Source organism: Eleutherodactylus coqui, chromosome 10 (assembly GCF_035609145.1).
Source record: "Eleutherodactylus coqui strain aEleCoq1 chromosome 10, aEleCoq1.hap1, whole genome shotgun sequence".
Classification (NCBI taxonomy): Eukaryota; Metazoa; Chordata; class Amphibia; order Anura; family Eleutherodactylidae; genus Eleutherodactylus; species Eleutherodactylus coqui.
In genome coordinates, this window is record NC_089846.1 from 17,501,969 (window position 1) to 17,527,106 (window position 25,138).

The following is a 25,138-nucleotide window of genomic DNA, read 5'->3' on the forward strand; positions in this document are numbered from 1 at the left end:
ATCTTGCATATTCATATTGTGTTTGTTTAATTGACCAATGGTAATAAATGAATAAATTTGAATTATTGTAATCGAAGCATGTGCCTCTCTAAAAGCTGCTGCCTGTCAATCAACAAACAGATAACTTTGATCCCACCAAGGTGTGGTGTGGTGTGACAAGTTCTTTCCCGAGCTCAGCTATTCTCTAACTAAATTTGGACCTCAGAAGCATATATCATATAGCGAATAGTTTAATTTGCACAAATAGTGACTCCACCACAAACAAACAAGTCAAATTTTTTTTTGCTTTAGCAGCATTTTTATTTACAAACAAACAGCAATCCCCATTGACTTTATTTATACCATTAAAAAAAAAAAGCAGTTTTACAAGCCATAACTCATCTGACCAAAATTAAGCAGCACTGAAAGTCATATCACAAAATCTAAAAAAAAAAAAAAAATTAAACAAAATACAAGAGTAAAATATCATTTGAATAAATATTTTCTTAAAATTCATGCTATAAAATAATCCTTAATGGCAAGTTATTAGTTGTTACAGCATATTTTTATCGATAGCTAGCTTGAGATACTTCATATAGAAGTGTGGAGTTGTGAGGTTACTGGTTTATATTGCAAGGTAAACGCCAACTGTGACCAGCACAATGACTGGAGAGGTGACGCTAAAACGGAAGTCATTCAGAATATTTATGCATTTACTGACCTTGTTGGGTGGAGCATTACATACTAAGATTAGGGGGGTGGGGGTGGGGGGGGGTTGTTCTTGTACATCCTGCTTACACCATATGTCTGAGTAATGTTTTAGTCAAAGCTGGCTAAACAAAAAAACCTTCATGCAGCTTCCTTCATAGCAATGGTAATAAAACATGCAGCTAGGGAACATAACCATCTGTAGATTTCTAGCAGAAATGCTGCGGATTTTCCGCAGTGCTTCCTTTACCTGGCTTTGTAATAAGTTCAGCGCCGCTGGTCAGGTGATGCCACTTCCACATCACCTGACAAGGGGTGCTGCGTTCACTACAGGACACCAGGTACCGAGTGAAAGGCTGTGCCGATGGCATGAAGAATTGTGAAGTGAGGGGCGCGCTGTGCCGACATCAGCAGCGGATTTTGACAGTTTTGGAAGTGGAAAAGCTGCAGAATTCTCTGTTGCGTAAATTCCGCAGCATTTCTGCTTTATGGAAAGATACCTCAAGAGTCAAAATCAGTGACAGACCCACTTATGTACCCGTTTACTTATCCAATGAAATGCCTTTCAAAAAAAGGTTACAAATCAATCATTTTCCAAAAATACTCAAACATTGACAACTCAAAATTGGAAGCTTGGTAAAATACACAACTTTGTTACCCCTTCTCACAATACAAAAACCATGTACAAAAAGGTCTGCAAACATCTGTTCAGTAGCGATGGCTCCTCATTTCATGGTTTATAAAGAAAACAAGAACAACCTGTCCCATAGAGGCTCATTTTACCACCACACTCAAGTTGGCAAAAAATTCATATCTACTACAGAGTAGGTATTTGGTTGGGGCTGTAAGCACTCAGCCCACTGAAACACCCCACAACTATAAAGTGTGGCAAACCTAGAAGCTCAAAAACAAAATAAAATGTGTTCACATCTGCATGGAAGCTTCATTCAGAGCCTCCTGCACAGATCCATCCTACAATCCCAGGTGAAATATTGCAGCAAGCTGCACCATTTCATATGGGAAAATGCCAAAGGACATGAGGGAGGATGGACGACCCACTATAGTCAATGGGATCTGTCTGACATTTGTTGACATCATGGGCTGGAATCCGCTTTCTGTTTTTCTGTTCCTATGACAAAAAAGAACAAAGAGCAAATACTTTGCCATGATCCTTGCCTAAATTGCAAACATAGGGCCACTCACGTAACCTTTAATTTAAAGGGATTGCCCCACTTCTAACTTTGATGATGTATAGGTCATCAATTGCAAACTGGTGTGGGTCTACTGCCCTGAGCCACGTGGCAATCAACTGTTTCCTTAAGTCAGTGTACTGAACTGTTCTGTTGCAGGAAGCAGACAGCACTGTACAATGCACAGTGGCCTGCTTTGTTAATGCAGGCCGAATTCCACTCACTTCCAATAGGTCTTAGCCTGCAATTTCAACCTGGGCCACTGCAAAATGTATGGAGCCTTCTGCTTCCTATAGCAAGAGACAGATCAATACACAAAGCTACCAGCTCCGAAAAACAGCCGATCCCTGGGAGGAGAAGTTCCACCATTCTGTAATTGAAGACCTATCCTGAAGATACATCATTGAAAGCTACAACTGGGACAACTCCTTTAAAATGTTTTATATCTAGGTTTAACAGAAAAAAAAATTAATTTTTTTTTTAAATTAGGGTGTAGCAGCCCTAAAACGCTACGCAGATACAATGCAATAATTTAGACAGCACTACTATCCATATTCTACAAGAATATTTGATCATGGTTTGCTTATGGACGAGGTACGGAATTAAAGGGCAGTCCTATTAAAGGCACGCCCTGCCTTCCAAGAAGAAAGGAACCTTCAGACCATCTCTACATCCCAGAAGCTTCTAGAAGATCAGAAATATCCTTAAATATTCTGAATGACTTGATACTGAAAAATCTGCTCAGTCACTGAGTAATATGAAATATATGGTTTTTTTATCAACTGACATTATATAAAGAATTTACAACAAGTAAAATCTCCAAATACTTTTTTTATTCTTATATATAAAATTTAATAAATAATCCTGACCAGTCAAAAGAGCACCATAAAAGGGTGAAGATTCCCTTAGAAAATAGATTAGGGGTTGCATATTTGAGTCCCTTTCTGTTTTTTTGTTTTTTTTTGAGAAATTAAAAAACCCTTCAAAATAATGACACTACCTATATCACAGTCAATATATATATTTATAAAAATTAAAGAAAAAATTAAATATGTTTTTAAGTAAAGCTTGTGTGATATAGCTCTATCCCCCAGCCCTTGGATTATAGATTTATATATATATTTTATTTTTTTTACCTTTCTTGCCTGCATTTAAAAGAAAAGAAACAAAAATTTCCAAAAATTAGCCACACCATTAAATTCATTAAATCAGACAAATTCTGAGGTTTGGCTTACATGAAACAGCAGGCTCAAGTTAAAGTCACACCCAGAGGCGACGTTGCTGTGGCTGCTGCACAGGAACAGGTAGAGTTCAATGGAGGTCTTAAACAGCCCTGGAGAGCGTTGAGACCAGAGGTTCGAAACTGGATAGTGTATTTACAAAAAAAAAAAAAAAATTTCTTCAAAGTATAACTATATACATAGATGTAGTAAGATGTAGAATATTGAATTGCTTAAGAAAACTAGAAACCATTTTAAAATCACAAACTATATATAGTAAAAGAGTATAAAATGTCTGATTTCACAGTCTGTCATTACAGGTTAAATATTTCCAAGGGAGCAGAAAACAAAAATAAAAAAAATCACCATTTTCACATTTCTCTCAATGGACACAATAATATAAAGTAGTAGATAAGCGGTTTACAACATTAACTGTTCCGCTGACAATTGCTAAAATTATAAAATTCACCTAGGCCTGTGGTTATTGTAAAGTAGTTGTGTAACAGTACTGTACCAAAACGTAATACTGTACAGAAATGACTCGTGTACCAAGAGTTTTATCTGTTAAAACACTGTAAAAATGTAGAATTTACATCGAGAAAAACCAAAAACAAGAAAGAAAAAAAAAAGAAAGTGTGCCCGTTACTTAGAGGCAGCCATATTTTAAAGTTGGTGGATTCAATGTTCATCAAAATACATTCTACCGGCTTACTAGAAACTATGATGAAAAATAAAAAACACCAAAGAAATTAAAAAATGCCTTCACTAAATTTCACCAGCAGAATTTAGAACAAATTCCACCATGTCTTTTATGTAGCAAGGCACAATATTGTAAATTATAAGCGTGCTAATATAGATATTCACTAGGTGATGCGGTAAAAAGTCTATTCCGGCTGTGCTAAAAAATAAGCAAAAGTAAGCCTGAAAGAGATTCAAAAAGTTCCATGACTGCGTTGGCATAACGAATGGCTATTGAAAGAATCCTCACAGCCCGAGAAAAAAAAAAAAATCAGTTACAAATACGGCAGATATACAATAGCAAAGCAATAGGAGGAGGGGGCTGGGTGTCAAAAAAACAAACAAAATCTAAATATTCCTTTTCACTGAAGACATGCGAAGGTAAATGTATCTTTAAGAAAAACTAGTACAGTACTGAATTATGGCTTGAACATTGTGATAATACTGAAGCCAACTGCACAAAAAGGCCCAGCAAAGAGTTATTCCTGAAAAGTCAGTCTTCAGCTGTAAAGGCTTTACATAAAAAAGCTGTTTGGCAATGCCAACCGGTCTGATGGCATCCGCTTACTGCTGTTCTGCTCTAATCCAGTTTAAACCACCCCGTGCCATTTAAAGAAAAAACAGAGGGTGTGGATTAAAGAGAAAGGTATACATTTTATGGCATCGTGTAATGCATCCAAACACTATTGTAATAGGTGGGGGGAAAATAAATTTTTTTTTAAAAAGTCTGCGTTCATACAGTAAAATGTTATTGGCTACATGAGGTTTATCCGGAATTAAAGGAAATTCTGATATCAGCAGTTGTCACATATAAAAATAGACATCTCTAACAGCACCAGCAAGACGTATTCATGAGGAGTACCTACAGGTTCGTGGAAAGTGTTGGACCATCGATGGGAAGGAGTCACTAGTGTCTTAGGTTTTGCACAGTTCTGATCTCGCTCCTTCTAACGACTACGAAAGCAACAGATTTTCAGTTTTTTTTGCACAGTAGTGAAGAAGGCCATATCGTAATGTTAAACAATACATTTAGGATCGCAGCCTTCCGGTTCACTCGAAGCTGTTCAACAAAGTACTAGAATCTGCGAAGACATTCATGTATCTAGCTTTAGAATCCGTAAGGACTTTTGTCTCACAATTAGTGGTTCAATCCATAAGAATTGATTTGCAAGTGACAAATTCTAGTGTTACAATGTATACCATGTGATGGACACTCATCCAGTATATTGGGGGGGGGGGGGGGCGGCAGTTTTTTTTGTATTCACCATTATAGTAAATACACCAGTGAGCATAAAAAGGACAGACGAACCAACTTGGAGAATGCTACCGTAGGCAAGGCATAATTGGAATATCCGTGTTCATCTAAAAACTGTAATAGTTGTCTATTAAAACGGGTAGAAAAATGGAAGAGGTATTGTTCATACAAACACAATGTTCTTTACAGTTTCTAATGCTGATTCTAGGGGTTTTTTATGGTATGTTGGCAAGAAGTAGATCACTGTACAGTACAACGTAGTTTGAAACTAGGGAAAAAAAAGGCTTAAACTGTAAATTAAATAAAAAAATATTTTTAAAAAAGCACCAAAAAAAATCCAGCTATGACTGATGTGATTGAACAAGACAATAAGCAATTTTAATTTAGACATTTGGCATCGTGATTTGAAGTGGGTGAGAAGAGGCAAAACATGCTACATAAGAGGAAAAATACTTAAAAGAGGTAATCTGGGGACCAAAAAGGTTTTCAAAGCTGCTTGGGGTTCATTCACATCAGCGTTACGGGGTTCAGTTTTCCTGTTTCATTCCAGGGAGCAGGAAAACACTCCCCCCCCCCATTGACTATAACGGGGTCTGATTGATTTCTGGCCAGCAGTCCTGCAATTTGCAGGACAAAATGGTGCGGTTTACAGCGCTATTTTGTCGTGTTTTCTAGTGGAAATCAGCTGCCGAAGTTCCAAATGGAACCGCTGATGTGAACCCTTAGAAATGGTGTAAAAAAAATAAGTATGTAGCCATGTGTCCCTCCCATTGATCCGCCTGTGACCACAACTCTGCTGGTTTCCACTACCGGCATCAATGAGCCAGCGATGACGTCACCAACACCACAGACGACATCACTGCTGCAGCTGGGGGTGGAGAGCAGCGGGTGACCAGCTACCAATCGAACGTATTTCTTTTTTACGGCATTGAGCAACTTTAAAAAAAGTTTTTGGTCTCAGGATAACCCTTTTAAATAGGAGTCAGTCACTGCAAAATGACTTAAGTATGGGCTTCAAGGGGTTTTACTTTTGCAAGGTACATTCTAGGATTATAAACAGATGCCATGAAAGTGTAGAGGTACCCCAAAATAGCATCCATAGGGGCTTTCACATATTCAGTGGCCCCAAGAAGTGATTTGGGTGTGAGAAGGGGATAAAACGTTAACCTTCAGCTCTACTGAATGGGATTGACAAATTACTGCAGACTTTGAGTCTGTAAAAAAATTTTTCTCCCAGTAGCCACACCATAGAAATAAATCAAAAACAGCACATTTCTAGGCATGTTGGCTACCATGCTCCTTTACAACTCTGGGAAATGGTTTTTCCTAAGGCAAAAAGACTGCCATAAAATATGGAGAATCTTGGAAAACAAGCCTAAAAAAAAAAAAAATAAAGCCCCCAAAGTAGTAGTAAAAACTTTTGAGAATTTAAGGCCGGGCTCACACGAACAGGTCGGATTCCGCTTCACTAGCGGAAGATCGGCAAGTGATCGAGGAAACAAATTGTGAATGGTCACGTATGCAAGCGGTATTCCGTGCGGATCTACGCGTATGGACAGCGAATAGACCACACGGAAGATAGATAACAAGCAGGGAATAACATTAGAAAGTAGCTCAAACCCCTGGAAACACCCCACTATCACTCAAGCGATATTCTTTTGCACCATCGTGGTGAGAGCTGTTCTGAGAGCCTTCAGAATGAGATACTGCTCTCTGGGCTGGTTCTATACTACTCATTTTGGAAGTAGTAATAACCATATAAGGAAAAAAAAACAAAAAAACAACCCTTATTCTTGTGGGGGCAGAGCCCAGAGGTTGCAGACAGCAGTCTGGATGGGTGTGTTGCTCTCCAAACTCTGTCCTGCATTGTCTGCCCACAACTTCCTGTTTTCTTTATCCCATTTGTATCTGGTCTCCTAGCAACTTGTGGGCGAATCCACACTCATACGCAAAGTTAATTGCGTATGCACTGCGGATCGAACGCAACCACAGAGATCATACGTGCAAAATCCACGGTAAAGCGAACCGGCGAAAGTCCATGCCTTTCGATGCCAGTATACTGCCACGCATCGTCCACGCGAACGGCGATCACGGAATCCGCAATTCAAATACTTTCGTGTGAGCCCGGCCTAAGGTTGATGTATTGTAGCATCACGATTAGCTGCAAACCCACTTTCAACACGCGTGCCTTTCCATCACGTCTCGAGTAAAGCAGTTCATGGCCAAGGTGAACTTGCATGCAAAATAAACTGTATATTGGGAGGTGTACAAATTTACTGAAATTAAAAAAACATTACAGTAGATTTCAGTAAATTGCATTGTTCCGATGGGGCGAGGCCCCAATTCTCAACACAACCTTGTAATGCAGCTATTTGAAGAAAAAAAAAAAAACCCTTACAGATATAGAATTTCATAACAAACACTTTCATTACGATAAAATATAATTCACAAAAGGAGGGGAAAAGGGAAAAAAAAAATTCTCACTTTTTTTGCCTCTAACTATATGCTTCTTTAGGAGTGCAAATGTACCCTGTCTCCTTAAAAAAGCAAATAAAAAAAAATCCCAATATAAAACACGAACATTTAGTGTATCACCCAAGTATCTTATAAAGTCTCGTATTATCAAGAAGCATTCCAAAAGGACAAATGGGTTAAGAGTAGCGTTTGCTGTAGTAAAGAGAGATTACCAAATAAGCAGTAAAGTAGTAAAAATAGGCATTAGTTAACGTTGTGTGCTTTGTACAGTGTGCGGTGGCATGTAGTTATTCGGGTGTGGTAGTAACTGCGTGAATCTCAAGATTTGAGTCCATGTTCACATCCGATACTGAAACATCACTTTGGTCTACGAAAGCCTCTGTTCTCTCTGGTGATTCCATCCGGTTCCTCACCTCTGCCACCCCAGGGTGGTTTTTGCGTAAATGCTGATTGAGCGTGCCTTGGAAGGGGAAGCACTTGCCACAAACTTCACATCGGAAGGGCTTGTCATCTGTATGCCCCCGTATGTGGTATTCCAGTTGGTCTTTTCGTGTGTATTTCTTGCCGCAATACTTGCATACAAAAGGTGTGATGCCCATGTGAAGACGCATGTGACGGTCAAGACTCCCCTTCTGGTTGAAAGTCTTGCCGCAGTAGATGCAGATAAGCCTCTCATTGTATGGATGCCAGTAGCCTCGAGTTGACCTCTCGCGCGGGCTGCTCTCATAAGCTTGGGCGCTTACAACCGCTTCATTTTCGGGACTTTGGATGACATTCTGCACCTCACTGCCTAGATTCGCCGGTCGCTTTGGGCGTACCCGGCCACCTCGATAGCAGCTCAGTATGGATCTGGAAGGACTAGAGTTGCTTAGGTTTCCATAGGGCTCGGATATGTTGCTATTTTGGGAAGCAGCTTGTGAATAGGAATATGCATGTTGCAAAACAGACCCATAGGAACCTACATTCAATGTCACCACTTGCTCTCCATCGACCATTTCAGTGTGGTAGCCGTCATCACCGAGTGAGGAGCTATCGGAGCAGCTTGGCCGATCCGACTTTTCGGCTTTGACTTTAACTTCCGTTATTTGATTCTCTCGCACCACATCGCCATGCTCAGGTTCTCCTTCTATCTGAATTTCATGTTCTGAAATGCTGCCGCTGCTGCCCCTGTCGGACTGCCCCTCTTCTTGAGGACGGTTCCTTAGACTTTTGTTGGCCATGCTTTCCATCTTTAAGTCATTACTTACAATCGACTGTCGCATATGCCCACTGTATTGAGGAGATATATCCACTGGGTTTGCGAAGTAGCTATCATCTTTTACACCATTATGGTTACTTTGACCATCTTCTCCACCTACTCCCACGACGCTAATTTTTGAGTGTATGCTCTCTAGAATCTGGGTGCACTTGTCGATGACACATTGCATTTGGAGAAAGCTGGCTGCGGTTAGGAAGCTCACGACATCCTTTAGCTGTACGGACATTCTTCCAGTGTAGCAAAATGACAGTAACTGTTCGAAAACGTTAGGGTTTTTGATAACCGATATCGTTAAGCCACTCATGGTACTTAGCGCTGAATGGTCACGGAAATAAGGAGAACTGGCAGCAAGGACTGCTTTGTGTGCACGGAAAGGCTGACCTTGAATGTGGACTATTATGTCGCACAACTTTCCCTGCATCCGAAGCTCATTGAGCTGGCTTAGGACTGTACTACTGTACTCCGGCACATCAAACTGGATGAAGCTGTTGCTGTCCATCTTGCCTGCTGCACAAGTTTCTAAAAAACAAAAAGAAACACAAAATGTCACCCTGTGAGTTTCAGTGTATTTATTAAAGTACAGAATGGGACTGGCATCTTGTTTGGCATTATATGCATTACTACCACTGAACAGATGTAAACCAGTTTCAACACACCCCGCAAAACTGGCCCCATCTACCCGTCACCACTTTTAAACACGGGTGTTAAAGGGTTTTTAGCTTGACTTAAACCGGTTTCACAACCACTCTGTGCTTCCTGGTGGCTACTCACCAGGACATGTGACTGCTGCAGCCAATCACTGGCTACATAGGTCACCGCTGTGACCAGCAATTGGCCGTATAAGTCACAAGCCCAGTCAACAGCAACCAAGTAGAACAAAATAGTTTTGAAGCAGTTTTAAGCCATGGGAAAACTCCTTTAATAAAAAGCCATTGGGGGAGGGGGGGGGGGGGTCCCTAATATAAATGAGCTGAGCAATTCCCTTGTATATCCCATGAAGTATCACCAAAAGTGTGGGTACCGCTCTATGTTTCACTCCTTTGGCCTACAGTTTGGGCAAAATGAGTCAATATGAGCTCAGATATTAGTTACACCAGTGATATCGTTAACAATCCAACAAGGCCTCATATACACAACCCCCAATGTACCCCCACATGGCGTCACGCATGGCACAACACATCCACATGATAGCATCTGGTGGAGCATGCCCTGCCTGTATGAAACTGGAGGTACAATACGATCCTGTAAACTCTGTACAACTCCTCCGCACAACCTAGAGCTTGAAGGCATAAGACCGAGTGCAAGAGCCATAACACATGCCCTAAAAAAATAGTTTTGAAAGTCCAAGGAAAAACTCTTAAAAAAAAAAAACATCTTAAAACAGACATTTCAATGACAATTGTGACCAATCACACAGCAGAAGCAAGTTGAGGGAGCAGTTTTATATTTTGTGCATGTATATGATATAGATTGCCGCCATTGTTGCTAGCCAGGATACAAATTGACAAAGTTATGCATCTCTGATTAAAAGAAGAAAACAAAAAAAAGGGAAAATTGGCTCAGAGCGCTGCACCAACATAAAGGAAACAGTACTCACCTCACCCAATTCTCTGCCCCTCTCGTTATGCTGACGTCATCACTGACACCGGGGACTTGTGACCACTGTAGCCAAGCACCAGCTTACCTTGGCCAATGATCAGCTGCGTTGGTCACGCATGTCCCCATGTTGGGTTGTCCTCGATGCTATTCCAGGAGAGTGTGGCTTCTTGTATGTTTGCGCAGCACTCCGAGCGGTCTTCAAGAAGCTTTTTCTGCCCAGATAACCCCTTTAAGAGATGACCGCTTCTTGGAGACCACAGTGATCACAAGCCAAGAGCTTGCGAGGCCCCTAGCCATCAATGATCACCTGTCCTGTGGAGAGGTGATAAATGCAGATTATGGGAAAACACCTTTAAGACTCGAGGCCAGCGATATTCGATTTTGCCGCCTTCCATCCAATCTGACCTCCTAATAACATCCTTGTCTTTGGTTGCAAACAACGACATATACTAAAAGCCATTACACGACTATTGACCTACGGACTCTTCTTGCAGTGCAGATACGGCAATATTCAGCAGCTGCAGCAACCAGACGGAATTCAAGCCACTTATCATCCAGGAAATCATCAGGCAGATTAGTGGTGGCACAAGTACCCGATGCCGAGGAGAACGCCACATCACGCCATTATTAATCAGCAGCAGAAGAATCTTATTTATGTCGTTCGGTAGTGAAGGAAGAAAAAATGTTATTGTATCGAGACGATGACGGATATTCTTCCGTGTGGAGGAAACAATGACAATCAGCAGCAGCACAGCACAACGATGGTTAAATAAGCGCACAATGGCTTTTCTTCCACATTTCTTTATTCCCCCCTAAACAATAAAAACTAATTGCCCCTGGGATTTTCTAACTAAGACGTTCGCTTGCAAATCCACTGACGTGTGCAAGAATATTCGGGTTTCTGCAGTAAAGTAGGTTAACTGGGTGGGAGACAGACGGCGGAGCTTATATTTTTCTTTCTCCGCGCTTCTCTAAACAGATATTGATATTCACAGAGAATACATTTAAATTCAGACGTTCTCGCTGCATTAATGTATTTGCATAGATCTCAGAAGTCATTTTCATCTGCTGCGTATTATGTTCAAAGCCTGGAAGGAGAGCAGATTTCTGCAAATGGAAAAGCAGCACCACAATGCCTTCGTAGCAGAATGAAGATCGCCATATTAAACCCATCCGTAGGACGCGCTGCCGCTCTATTCAGCTCACATATTACATATATTTTAACTTAAACCTTCTAATTGCATCGTATCGGTCACAGCGGGAGGCTTCATGTAATAATTACAAGACTGCCGTGATCTGCCGCGGACCTTCACGCCTTGGCCATAACCTGCGGTGGAAATGTGAATTTCTGAGCCGATCTTGGGCACATTTTTGTATAAGGTTTCATTCACATTTCGCCTTTGGCTCCATCCGGGGTTCGGGTCAAGGTGCCAGTTTAAAACCTCGAAAACTGAACCCCTGGACAGAGATTAGATGAAACCTGTATTGGCCATTATAGAAAACTGTTCAACAAAGACCAATACTTTCCCATTTCGGCAGGTTTTCGTATATATTTGCAGCAGTCTATGCTGGAAAGAAAATTGTGGTGGACCTAAGCTTTTCTTTCCGGTACAGTACAACATGGTATATAATAAGGTCAAAAATAAAACATAGCCATTCTGTTCAGCCTATTAACCCCCAATGTTGATCCAGAGAAAGGAAAAAAAATCCCAAATGATGTAGAAGCCAATTTTCCCCATTTAAGGGAAAAAACTTCCATCCTGACTCTAATCTGGCAATCGGAATAATCCCCATATCACCAACCCTTTTGAAGTTATTAATGATAACAAAATATTGTATAGCTCAAAAAAAGGACACCCAGGCCCCTCTTGAATCAACGAATTCGCCATCACCACATCCTCAGGGCAGTGAGACTATGGAACGCTCTGCCTAACAGTGAAGAACCCCCTTCTATGTTGTGTAGCAACCTTTTCTCTAGACGTAGAGGGCGCCCCCTTGTTACATCACATTCCGGGGTATACATACATCATTGGAGACATCCCCGTATCGTCCCCATATATTCATACATAGAATGCCAGAAATGAAAGGAAAAATGCCAAAACAGAAAACCATTTGTCTCAGTTTCAGCAATTTTTTGCATTTGCCAATACAGGTTCCACCCGGTCTCCATCCAGGGGTTCCGTTTTCGGCATTTTAAATTGGCACCCTGACGGTACTCTTAAAATGAAGCGTCCAGCAGGGATAGCTTTCCTTATGAAGGTTATAGAGACAAGGTCCCCGTTTAGGACCATCCTATCAGTCCGAGCAGAGAACCGCTCTGAGAACCAGATTGAGCACAGCCATGTATTACACGGTCGCTCATTCATTTCCGCTGTTAGCAGCTTCTTCCAGCGATAAGTGATCGGGATCAATCAAGTAGCCGTTTCCCAAAGGGGATCATCCTTAAAAGAATTGTCAAGGTACTTTGCAAAATGCCCCCTGTGCTAAAAACAAGAAGAGGAGCAGCATTTACTTGATCCCTGCTGCCGTGATCCAGCGCTGTAGTCCCGGCAATTGTTGTGACAGATGTCAGCGGCAGTCAGGTGACCACTGCGACCGATTAGAGGCTGCCACGTCACCGCTCATTACCCTGGCATCAGCGCTCACATTCTGGGCACCATCATGCCAGGAGTTTGAGAATGTGACGCCACAGTCACCCGATATACGGTGACACCTGTCAAAACAAACGCCAGAACCACAGCGGCGCTGTAGTGCTGGAGCGCAGCGGCAGGGAACAAATAAGTACAGCTCCTCTTATTTTAGCACCGTTGGCATGTTGTCTGGTAACCGGACAACCCCTTTCTGTATGCCCCATTATGGCACATGGACTTCACAGGCGGGCCCAAACTTGGGGCTCCCTTGTATGAACCACTTGCAGACTAAGGCCTTGTTCACACGAACGTCATTTTAGCGCTCAGTTAGCTGCGCTAAAACATTGTGGCTGTGGGAGCGTTAAATCGTGTGAACGAATAGCAACTGCGAGCATGTCACGGCTAGTATTCGCGAGTATGCCGCTCCCCTCCCTTTACCGCCCGACTTCCATCCCATAGGAGTCCATGGCAGCCGCCGGTGTTTTGCCTTCAAAAAGATAGAACTTGTCCTATCTTTTGATGGAGAGAAATCGCGGCGGCAAAAAAAAAAAAAATTGTTAGCCTGAAAGAAACTATAGGTTCTTTTAGATGCAATTTATATTGACACAACACGAGGCCCAAGACTGTTAAAGAATAACGTATTATACTGAACTTGACGTGAAAATTTAGTAAGTCGCCAAATGCAATTTCCTGCAGCAAAACCAGCAGTTTACCAAGACCTCACAGCAGTTCTCACATTACAAGGGCTTGTCTGTGTCGCGACAACCTTTTAAGTAACACCAGTCATCTAGACAATTAAGCCACCCATTTTATTACTGTGTTTCACCAAAAATAAGACCTTGTCTTATATTAATTTTTGCCCTAAAAGAGGCACAGGGTCTTATCTTCAGGGGGTGTCTTATACTTACCTAGCAGGTGCCCTCCGGGTCCCTCCCACTGGACTCCGATGCTCCGGTAGGCTTGAGTGTACTCCTCGACGCTGACAGAGCATCTCTTGTTGGTAACGGAGCTTAAATACCCCACCTCCGGCAAGAGATTGCTCTAATTTGTTTGAGTGCCAGCTCTGGTTGGCTGAGGCGCCACTCGCGAACCAATCATAGCCATTCAATGAATGAAATTGAACGGCTGTAATTGGTTCAACGAGCGCTTGCTCTGATTGGTTTGCGAGCAGCACCTCAGCCAATCAGAGCAAGCGCTCGTTGAACCAATTACAGCCAATTTCATTCATTGAATGGCTATGACTGGTTCATCGAGCGCCGGCTCTGATTGGTTCGCGAGCGGAGCCTCGGCCAATCAGAGCAATCTCTTGCCGGAGGTGGGGTATTTAAGCCCCATTACCAACCAGAGATGCTCTGACAGTGCTGAGGACTAAACCGAAGCCTGTCGGAGCACCAGTGACCAGTGGGAGGGGCCCGGATTGCACCTGTTGGGTGAGTATTGCTTTTTCCCCCTCCATATAGCATAGCTAGGGCTTATTTTCAGGGTAGGGCTTGTATTTCAAGTCTCCCACCCCGCTCACCTGAAAAACAGGGTAGGTCTTGTTTTCGGGGGAAATACGGAAGTATATAAATGAAAATATTGATTGTGTATTTTTAAGGCCGCCTGCATATGAACGGGTCGGATTCCGCATCCGGGAGCCCGCAGCGGAATCAGACCCTGTGCCCAGCTGGCATCCGCGCGTACCTGTCTTTCTCTGTACTGTGGATATTTGCGGTGAGCCACTGTCGGACATGCACAGCACACTTTTTTTTTTTAATGTTTATTTTCCGGTGCTGTTACTAGGCAATGACATGGAATCCGCGACCGGGCCGATTGCTTCCACTGACATAATATGCCGCTGCCAGATGCCTCTGGAAGTGGATTATGTCCTGTGAGAGACCCCCACCAATTCGGAGAACAGGGGTTCCCATGTTCTGCTTATCCTCACTGCCTGCAGTGAGACGACGGCACAGGAGAGCTGGTCGTACAAGTGCGCTGCCGCTCCATTTACTTTCAATGGCCGAGCGGCTAGCACTCTGGTATTTGTCCACTCAATTGAAATGAATGGAGTGACGGCTGCTAATGCTCGGCCAACACTCCATTCATTTTGGAGTCACTGCGAGGTGGTGGGGTATGAAGCGACAGGAAGAGAGGGACAATGGGACCCCTGCTCTTGAGCTCAGTAAGGGGTCTCAGTGAGGAGAACCCCACTGATCAGCGTGTTATCCACCATCCTGCGGATAGGGAATCATTTGTGATCCTGGTACGACCCCTTTAAAGAGGATCTGTTATGAGTCTACGTCAGTGGGACCGGCTGCATAGCTCTACAGCCCTGCTGACTGTCACCGATTGTATTTTCTTGATACTCACTTCTGTTTGCCCATATGGCCTTACTTGGATCCAGCTGCCAAGGGGTTGAGTTGGCAATCATCTCTGCTCATGGTCAATAGTCAATGTCAGTGGGTGGAGGAAACGTGACACGATCCACAGACTGAGCGGAGGAGGCCTCCTATTAAAAACACTGACAGCGCTGGATCAAAGAAGGGCCGGTACAGGTGACCAAAGTGGAGCATCAAGAAAACAGTCAGTGGGGCACAGGGGTGAAGCTTTGTAAGCCAGCGCTGGGACAAACACCATAACTACTATGGCAAATGAAAAACATAAGAAACGGAGATCCACCTCAAGGAGTCAGGGGTGCAGAGAAGACGTCTTCCACAATAGGCAACACGGCCACAGAGCACATTCAAGGTTTTCCTTTTTGGGGGGGGGGGGGGGGGGGGGAATGATGACCCTCAATCGGACATCAGTCTACAATGCAATTTCCAGAGGAAAACAAAAATAACAGGACAGAAGAAATCCCAAAAATGAACACGTTAACTGAATATTGATCTCTGGGCGGAGGGGGATTACCTTCACGATGTATGGTTTTAGCATTAGGCACTCCGCAGGACTGCCAAGTTAAAACTCTGCTAGTTATGACCTGCTAAGAGTCTGGAAGCCCGTCAGTCTTAGCTTGCCAATAAAAGTGACATCAGGTCTTCCAAACAGACGAAGAAAAGAAAAAAACTACTTGCCTATACCTTGTACACAAAACTAGACAAAATCCAACACCTTGAGTCAATTCTTGACCACAGATGATCTACATCTTACTCCGGGAGCTTCAATCATTTCCAGCACTAACAGTACTGACAGCTCATAAATTAACATTAGTAATTCGGCCGAGGACGGGCTTGCATTGGGTTCTTGAGGTCTTGGAGGTTTTAGTTCACTGCTAGCTTAACTGGAGCAACTGGTGTCTGGCAGCTGCTGCCAAGGCCGATAGGTTCATGGGGTGCTTCAGAAGAGGTCTAGGGGCGCATGATGAGAACATTGTTCTTCCTCTTTACAAGTCATTGGTCAGACCGCACATGGAATATTGTGGACAGCTTTGGGGCACCGGTACTCAAGAAGGACATAGAGCTTGAGCGGGTACAAAGGCGGCAACTAATGTAATAAATGGAACGGGCGGACTACAATACCCAGAGAGGTCATCAAAATTGTGATTATGTTTACAAGATGTCCATTTTTTTATAGAACGCTGTTACTTTACACTGTTACTTTCTTGTAACTTTAAAATTAAAAGACAATAAAAAGGAAAAAAAATTGGGATTATTTTGTTTAGAAAAAAGACATCTGAGGGGCGACCCAATAACCATGTATAACTATATCGGGGGGCAATAGAGATCTCTCCCATCATCTATGTATACACGGGACTGTGACTGTAGCAAGGGGGCGCCCTCTGCGTCTAGAGGTAAGGAGGTTTCAACAAAGAGGGTTCTTTACTGTAAGAGCAGTGAGACTGTGGAACTCTCTGCCTGAGGACGTGGTGATGACGAATTCAATAAGAGTACAAGACGGGCTGGACATCTTTCTTGAGCGATACAACCTTATTAAAAGTTATAATCACTAATAACTTCAGGAGGGTTCTTGATCCGGGGATTATTCCGATTGCCAGATTGGAATCAGGAAGGATTTTTTTCCCCCTTAAAATGGGGAAAATTGGCTTCTATTGAGTTTTTTTTTTGCCTTTCTCTGGATCAACACCAGGGGTTAATAGGCTGAACTGGATGGATGTGTGTCTTTTTTGGGCTTACATACTAGGATACTAGTATAAGCCTATAATACATATGGACTTTCTACGGGAGTCTACAGACATGATCCTGAGATTGTGGATTTGTGACTGAAGTGAACGAGGCCAAGAGGCCGTTACCACAAACAGCCCAAGGACCTGAATGGACCATTTCCAAAGGAGGGAAGCAGACTCTTTAATCTTATAGAAACCTTTAAAAACCGCTATATTAGCAAAGCATCATGGAGTTGCCCATTTGTAAACTAATCGATGGCCTATCTTCAGAGCAGGTCAGTAGTAAATTGGTGGGGTCTGTTTCTTAAGACCCCCACAGATACTCTGTGTGCCAGGCCAGTGCACTAAGTGTGCAATGAGCTGATGTGTGCAGAAAGCAAACAGCTTTGTTTTTACTCCAGTGGCCAGGTTTGTATTGCAGGCCAAGCTCCCGTTGACATAAATGGGAATTTGGCCTGCAATTCCAAGTCTGACCAATGCAGCAGGAACGGAGCTGTCTACTTCCTGCAGAACTCTGCTCAGTGCAAGAGCTTACTGGCTTTGGCAAACAGCTGATCAGCAAGGGTCCTAAGCAACTAAACCCACCATGCACTATTTATTACCTATCTGGAGAATGGGCCATCAAGAGTTTAATAACTGGATAACCCTTTAAGCAGTATGGAAGGGAGATTTTTTGCATAACCATATAAAACTAGAGTGATTCTTGGCATGTTTACCTATTGCAGGATGGTGACATTCCCGAGACGTGTAGTGAAGAACGCACGGCGAGATGCAGATGTCTTGCTGTGCCACTTTAAAGGCACTAGGACAAAGGTAACAAATTCCTTGCGAAGAAAAGTTTTGTCTAAGGTGCAGAAGCCAAACTCCGGATCCTTTTAAAGAACGGGCTTATGAATTCTGGAACCTGTTGCCATTAAGAGTGATAAGCGTTGCGAAGACGCTGCTCATCTCCATGGATGCTGATTGAACTCCACCAGACACAAGCGTGATCGGCAGATGAAGATCTAAAGCATGCTGCAGATCTGAAGAGATCTACTTGGACATGAGCACCATCAGTGGACATCTAGGCAAGAGCCGAGAGTCGAGGAAACTCTCAAACATTAGCAGCATGTGTGGAGGCAACTGGCGTCACTAAGTGTAGGAAGATCCTGGTGTAAAAGGTGTTATATTCACTGCAGGAGGACGTCCTCGCTGCCTCATACCAGGGAGCCGAAATTCCAAGTGTGGGGGAAGGGCTGGAGGTACTAAGTACATTTCTTGTGCAACCACATGTGCCTGTAGCAAGTCAACTCTAGGAGGAAGACTACAGAACATGTTATCAATTCCCAGCGTGTTCCGTACGACCGTCATCCCGCACCTTCCAGAACAAACACGCAACACATGTGGCCGAAACAACACGGCTGGTAAACACTTATTGCAAAAAGCCGAAAAACAACTTTGAAGTTCATCTTCTTACTTCAAAGAGCACATGGATCGAATGATGGTGGAGGACGTTCACCCGGGATGAAAGAGCGATGGCTGCCCCGTATAATGCAGCACGACGTCTCATCTGCGATACAACAAGGGGCTTCGGCCCCGATACGGGATCACTGGGAAGTCTCCAGAATATAGAAGGCACCGAGATACGGAATTTGGGGGAAGGGCCGGCTTTCACACAACTATTTGGCAATTCCTAGTTTGCCGGACGGGCTAACATGTAGCCTTGCACAAAGCAGCTCCAGGGGGTGGAGGTGGTGAAACCTGAGAAGACCAGGATCAAAGGAATGCATGATAGCTCAAGGGGGGTAAAGTCTGCAGCCGAATCAGGGACCCTCAGGGACCCGGAGCTTCTTTTAGATTTAGGCAATATTACAGATTCTGGGGGGATTTGCAGATGTAACTTCAGGGAAGGCCCCGGACCGCAGACAGTGATGTGCAGCGGGATCTCAAGTTTTTCGATCATCAGAACCTTTCCCGGCCCAATACAAAATATCAACAGCAACTGGTGAGCGGCCCGTTACGTAGACGGGCAGGGGTTGTGTTGCTAGCAGGGCGGCATTACCTGCACGTTCGTGTATTAATGGGGGGATTTAGCTGCTGCCAGGTGCCTCTGGCGACTGCTTATCTCTGACGGGATTGAATTGCACTGAAACCCAATCTATCCAATTCTTCTTTCCCCGGACATCGGGAGAGAGTTGGGAAGCCGTCATACGTATTAGGCCATCGGCCAATCCCGTGAAATGTGTATTGTGCCTTTACCACCTTAAGGGGGTATTCCCAAAATTGACTTTTATCACCTATTAAAGAATTCTGATCGCTGGGGGTCTCGCCAAAGATCTCCACCAACCCCGAGAACAGGGGTCTTGTGTTCGCCTCTCCTCACTGCACCCCTGAAGCTTGAATAGAGGAGCGCTCAAGCATATGCGATGGCGCTATAGTCGTTTCAATGAGGCCGACTGAGAATAGAAGCTCTTCGTTACCTCCGGAAGTCTGATTGAAGATGAATGCAGAGTATATGCTCTACTGTCACTTCACTCATTTCCCTCCTCACCACAGGGGGCTCCTGTAAATTCCTTTGGGAATTTACAGGTAACCCTGAGGCTAACTTCACACTGGAGAGCAGGATATGTGACTGTGAATCCCGCCACCCATATCACGCTCCCGACCATGTGAATTCCCTGAGGATACAAGGCGCTTTTATTTCAAAACCGCCTGGCATCAGGATGTAGGGATCCTCCTGTCCGGGCCGTCAGCCGCGGATCGCAGAGTTTCTCCCATTGTTTTCAATGGGTAGACCTTGCATCACATGGCGGGCTCCTAGTACATGGTGCCATGCGGACGTCGGCCCCATTGAAGACAATGCAAGGAGATAGAACAAGCTACAATTTGTATACAGTATCGTGGGGCCCTGCAGGAAAATATCGCTCATGTGTGACCCCATTCAAAAGAATGGGGCTCATATTTGTGCGTCGCACGATTTTGAAGCCGCGTGAAAACGGCCTTACCAGAAAAAAAAAAAAATCTTTCCGTAGCGGACTTTATGGCCATTGGGGGTGGAGGAGATATAAAAATATACTATATAGAGGCAAATCTGTGACCAAACCTCACACGTAGCCTTAGTCTGAGGGCTTCTTCAACCAAGCGGTTTTCTCGCGCGAATCTTGACCGTTGCGAGACGCATGGAAAAGAAACCCATTGATTTAAGTAGGTCCATTTACTCGCGAGATTTTGCTGATGCAGAAATGCTGCTGGATGGAAAGTCTGCGGCGCGTCCTAATTTTCTGTGGTTCTGCAGAAAACGCGCTCATTATTTCCTATCTGCGAGTTTAAAAACAAGTAAATAAAAAATTTGCATCTTTCGCACGCATAAAAAAAAAAAGTTTAGTTTGCGTGCAAAACACGTGTGAAAAATCTCATTTAATGCTTTTTTTTAATGCAAAACCGCAAGTTTAAGACTTTCGCGGACAGACAGCGCACTCGCCCGTGTAAATACAGTCTAAGGTTACAGTCACACGGGTGGTTTTTGATGCGTCGGCTCATGGCGTGGATCTCATGCTTCGCCCAAGTCCGCAGCGATGTCCGATCTCATCCATGCGGCTTGTACTGTAAATGCTGCGGATATTTGTGCAAAAAAATACTCTGAGGCCGCTCTCACGTAGGCGTTCGCAAAACGCGGCGTTTTACCACGATTTCGAGCTGCGTTGTAATGGCTGCTCAGGTACGTTAAAAAGCGCTTCAACGCATGAAAATAAAGCAGACATCATTCAAAAAGCGTGACGATAGAAGCGCCACTTTCAATGGAGGCGTTGAACAGCGCGGCGTTATTAAATGCTGCACCGTGCGAAAGCGACTTCTTACAGACGTCTACGTGAGATCTGTGTTGTCTATTTTGTAACCCAAAAATACCCATCGCCAAACCGGGAGAGAAAAGTTTTACTTCTTCCCTCTGATGGCGTCTGTTCCTGCCCGAAGCAAAAATATCAACACAAAAAGATTCAAAGCCACGAACCTTGGCTTAGGAGCCCGGCTACAGAGCGATGGCGGAGGGTATGCCAAATGCCGGGGGGTCTATAAGTAAGAGGTGGAATCGGATTGACGGTTATGAAACCCCATGAGTCGCACCGGCTTCAGGCACACGGCTCTCAAAGAATAAAAGACGTTTTTGTGGAAGGTAATCGGGTCGTGTGTTAACAGATCATCATATGTGTATCTGGGGGTCAAGTGCCAAGCATCCCATGTGGGCAGACGGGGCAGGCTGCATGTTAAGCCCTATGCAGAAGATAAGCGGCATAAACTTTCAGCCAGCTGTTGATGGTGCACATTTAGGAGGACGACCCCTCTGTATATCAGGCTGACATCACATAGATCATCATTAGCCGTGGAGGACAGTTAGAGACCAACGCGCTGCCAGTATGGGTGCCGTCCGTAGGTTCCCCTCATCAGAACTATATGTATCCACCAGATGCCCCTCCACGGTGATGTGATAAGTACGACGGGCACATATGCTATGGGGATGAAATTGCAAGACGGAGCGTCAACACTTTACCTGCGGACGGCGAGCTGGACGGAATAGAACCGTGTCGGGATAGTGCTGGATCAGCTCCGGCAACTTGCAAGACCACCAATCCCCAAGGTCTGGTTCTTCAGCAGCTGTGAAACTACAACTCCCAGCAGACCCGGCTACCAGCAATTGAAGATCCACACTGAGCACAGCTTGGGGTTCGCTGCTCTAGACAACCCCTAAAATGCAGCAAAGGGCTGTAAACGCGCCGAGACACGACCTGCTCAGACTCCTCCGGCTGCGGACAGAAGATCTGACTAATCATCCTCAGGTGCCTCACGTGCCAATCTGCAGCACTCAACTATGCGAGAACGCACCAAGAGGCTTTGTCCACACGGGGCGCATTTGTTGCAACCACAGCCTTTACAGCAATGGGAATGGAGTTTTCAAGATCTCTTTCAAATGCTGCAATGTTCACATGAGGGGGGTGAAGGCGTTACCAAATAATGCATTTTGGCAATGAGGATCTGCTGTGGGCAGTCCGGCGGACGTACCTTTAAAAGGGCTTTTTCCACTACCTAAAATTGCTTCACAGCCCCTCTGTCCTTCCCGGTTGCTGCTGACTGGGTCATGTGACTGCTGCAGCCAATCACTGCCTATAGATGGACACTGCTGTGGCCAGTGATTGGCTGCAGCAGTCACATGACCTGGTCAGCAGCAACCAAGAAGGGCAGAGGGGCTGTGAAGCAATTTTAGGTGGTGGGAAAACCCCCTTCAGTTTAGTGACCTGTGATCGCCAAGGATGCGATCACACGTAGCGGAAAAATGGAGGAATTTCCGCAGGCGAACGTTTCGTGGCACATTTCATAGCATTTCCACCCGGTGTGAACGTCCCTAGGGCGCACAAGTGCATTGTGGCTGCATATTACACATTACGCGGACACCACGTGTAGCGTGTGCCCACCGCGTGTTTTATGCGCCCAGAGACTAATGGCGTAATATGTTTTTCACGCACGCAATATGTGTGTGCGAAAAGGCAAGTCCGAGTGCCCCAATATAAGTCAATGGGGTTTTAGAAGCGCGTAACACAGCCAAAATACGCTTGTGTGCGCGAGCCCCTAAAACCGCGGGGTCGGGGGGGGGGGGGGGCAACATGGCGGTCATCTGCACAAAAAGATATAACAAAAAGTCCAACTGTTTTGTTGTGGCGGACGTTTCTCTCCCATCGACGACCAGGAGGAGGACAGCACGATGCGAGACCCCCGATCGGTGGGTCGGCAACAAGAACCACGCAATAGTCGAACCTGACAGCGAGATATCAGTAGGGGCAGCCCACACAGCCGGCGCCCCATAGGCGGCGGGGCAGCCCACACAGCCGGCGCCCCATAGGCGGCGGGGCAGCCCACACAGCCGGCGCCCCATAGGCGGCGGGGCAGCCCACACAGCCGGCGCCCCATAGGCGGCGGGGCGGCGGGGCAGCCCACACAGCCGGCGCCCCATAGGCGGCGGGGCAGCCCACACAGCCGGCGCCCCATAGGCGGCGGGGCAGCCCACACAGCCGGCGCCCCATAGGCGGCGGGGCAGCCCACACAGCCGGCGCCCCATAGGCGGCGGGGCAGCCCACACAGCCGGCGCCCCATAGGCGGCGGGGCAGCCCACACAGCCGGCGTCCCATAGGCGGCGGGGCAGCCCACATATACTGGGTGTGTCACATGGGGGGGCTTATAGGGGAAGGGTCTCTAGGCGGGGTGGGAGCAGAGGGCACTGAGCTGGAGGCAGGCTGGCTCTATCACCTGGAATCCTACATTTTCGATCAGCAGCCTGTAATGACTGAGGGTGTCCATCGGAGGGCGCACATCTGTAGAATCGCAATAGGCGACGCCGGCAGCTCCAAACATAACAAGGGGGAGGTGAGAGCCCGCGGAGGAGATGTGGCCGGGACCCCTCTACCCTCCCGTGACGGTCGGTCACCGACTCACCTGCCGGGAATCAGCCGCTTCTCTCCTCTTCACATCGCTCCGGAGGGCTCGGCCAGTGCCGGGGCCTAACGCGCCGCTCCTCTCTCCTCAGCTGCCGGAAACGCTCTCAGGCCTCGCCCAGCGGCCACTTCCGGGTCGGCGGCTCTCTCGCAGGCCACGCCCATTGCCTCGCGTCATCGCAACCCAGGGAGTGAGCGCAGTACTACTTTTTTTTTCCAAAAAACTTTATAGACACTTCTATAGGGCGGACAGTCATGGGACTTCAGCTTTCAATGAGCAGCAGATATGGGATCTTCTTCTACGTGACATCAGAGCCGAAAATAAGACGCTATTTCATATTTATTGCCCCCACACAGGCGTATATCTGTACTTACTATTGACTGAATACAAACCGCATCCATTATAGTAAATCCGTGTATTCAGACCTGCACATTTTATGCGGATTGATTTTGCGCATTAAAAAAAAAAATCGCAGTCTTCTGTTTTTATTTTAAGTCTATAGGTTGGGGGAAAAATGTAGCAAAGACGCGTCAGCATCCGTGTTCGCTGCTTTTTCTTGTGTACCGGCTTCTGGAAGTTGTGACAAAACTGACATCATTTGGATTTTTTTTCCTTTTTTTTTTGGTACAGCAAAAAACGGATAATCGAGATGCAATAATGGCGTAAAAAAACAAGTAAAATTGCACGTAACAAGCACACGCGATGAAAAGGGTACGTTTTTTACGGGCTGAAATTGCATACGCCTGTGCGAATGAGCGCTACATTGATATATTCAGCTGCGTGTGTTTTATGAGGACCGATGTGCGCAAAGAAAAACAAAAAACGTGACATGTTCTATTTTGGTCCGTATTCATGGACCAGAAACGCCCATGGGAGTGTAAAGAATGCAGTTGAGGGCTCTTTCCCATGAGCGTATATCGGCCGCCGTTTTCACGGCCGGCCAATATACGCTACAATCTGATACATTGGATTCCAATGCAGCAGATCACATGATGTAAAAGCACCTGGCCAGGCCAATATAGCGCCGGGGGGGGGGAGTTACGTTGGGCCCAAAAGATAGTCCTGCAACTATCTTTCGGGCCGGAATACGTCGGCTGCTGCATGGGCTCCTATGGGAGCCAATGACAGCGGCCGGAGAAGGGATGTGGGAGGGAGTTTAGCAGCGTGACTGCTAAACTCCCTCCCCCTTATCCCCTCCCACTGATTACAATGGATTGAGGCGGAGCTAAGCTCCCGCGCCTTGTCCACAGCCTGCAATGGGAGGGGATGGGGCAGCACTTAGTTCCGCCCCCTCCCATTGCAATCAGCGGGAGAGAGGAGGTGAGCCGGCAAGGGAAGAGGCAACGGCATGGCGGCCTCGGCGTATATGTGCCGAGTCCCATGTCTTCTGAACGGGCGCACAAACGTTAGATTTATGCGCCTGTTCACAAGGTTTTACACCTCACATCGTAGCTTATGTGAAAGAGCCATAACATGGGTGATACATATATGTGCGCTGCGTGTTTTTAATGTATGCTGTCAGGAG

At 45.3% G+C, this 25,138-nt stretch overlaps 1 protein-coding gene across 1 annotated transcript; it reads right to left on the reverse strand.

The window, feature by feature from the left end:
- Nucleotides 1–282: 282 nt before the first annotated feature.
- On the reverse strand, nt 283–23,710 carry ZBTB34 (zinc finger and BTB domain containing 34). Its single transcript, XM_066580419.1, has 2 exons — nt 23,614–23,710; nt 283–9,342 (listed from the first exon to the last, which is right to left on the reverse strand). The coding sequence occupies exon 2, from the start codon at nt 9,320–9,322 to the stop codon at nt 7,853–7,855; it is 1,470 nt and encodes a 489-aa protein (XP_066436516.1). The 5' UTR covers nt 9,323–9,342; nt 23,614–23,710; the 3' UTR covers nt 283–7,852.
- Between the last annotated feature and the right edge of the window lie 1,428 nt (nt 23,711–25,138).

Excerpts from the sequence above, each read along its gene's own strand:
- ZBTB34 (XM_066580419.1), bottom strand. The coding sequence starts at position 9,322 with ATGGACAGCAACAGCTTCATCCAGTTTGATGTGCCGGAGTACAGTAGT.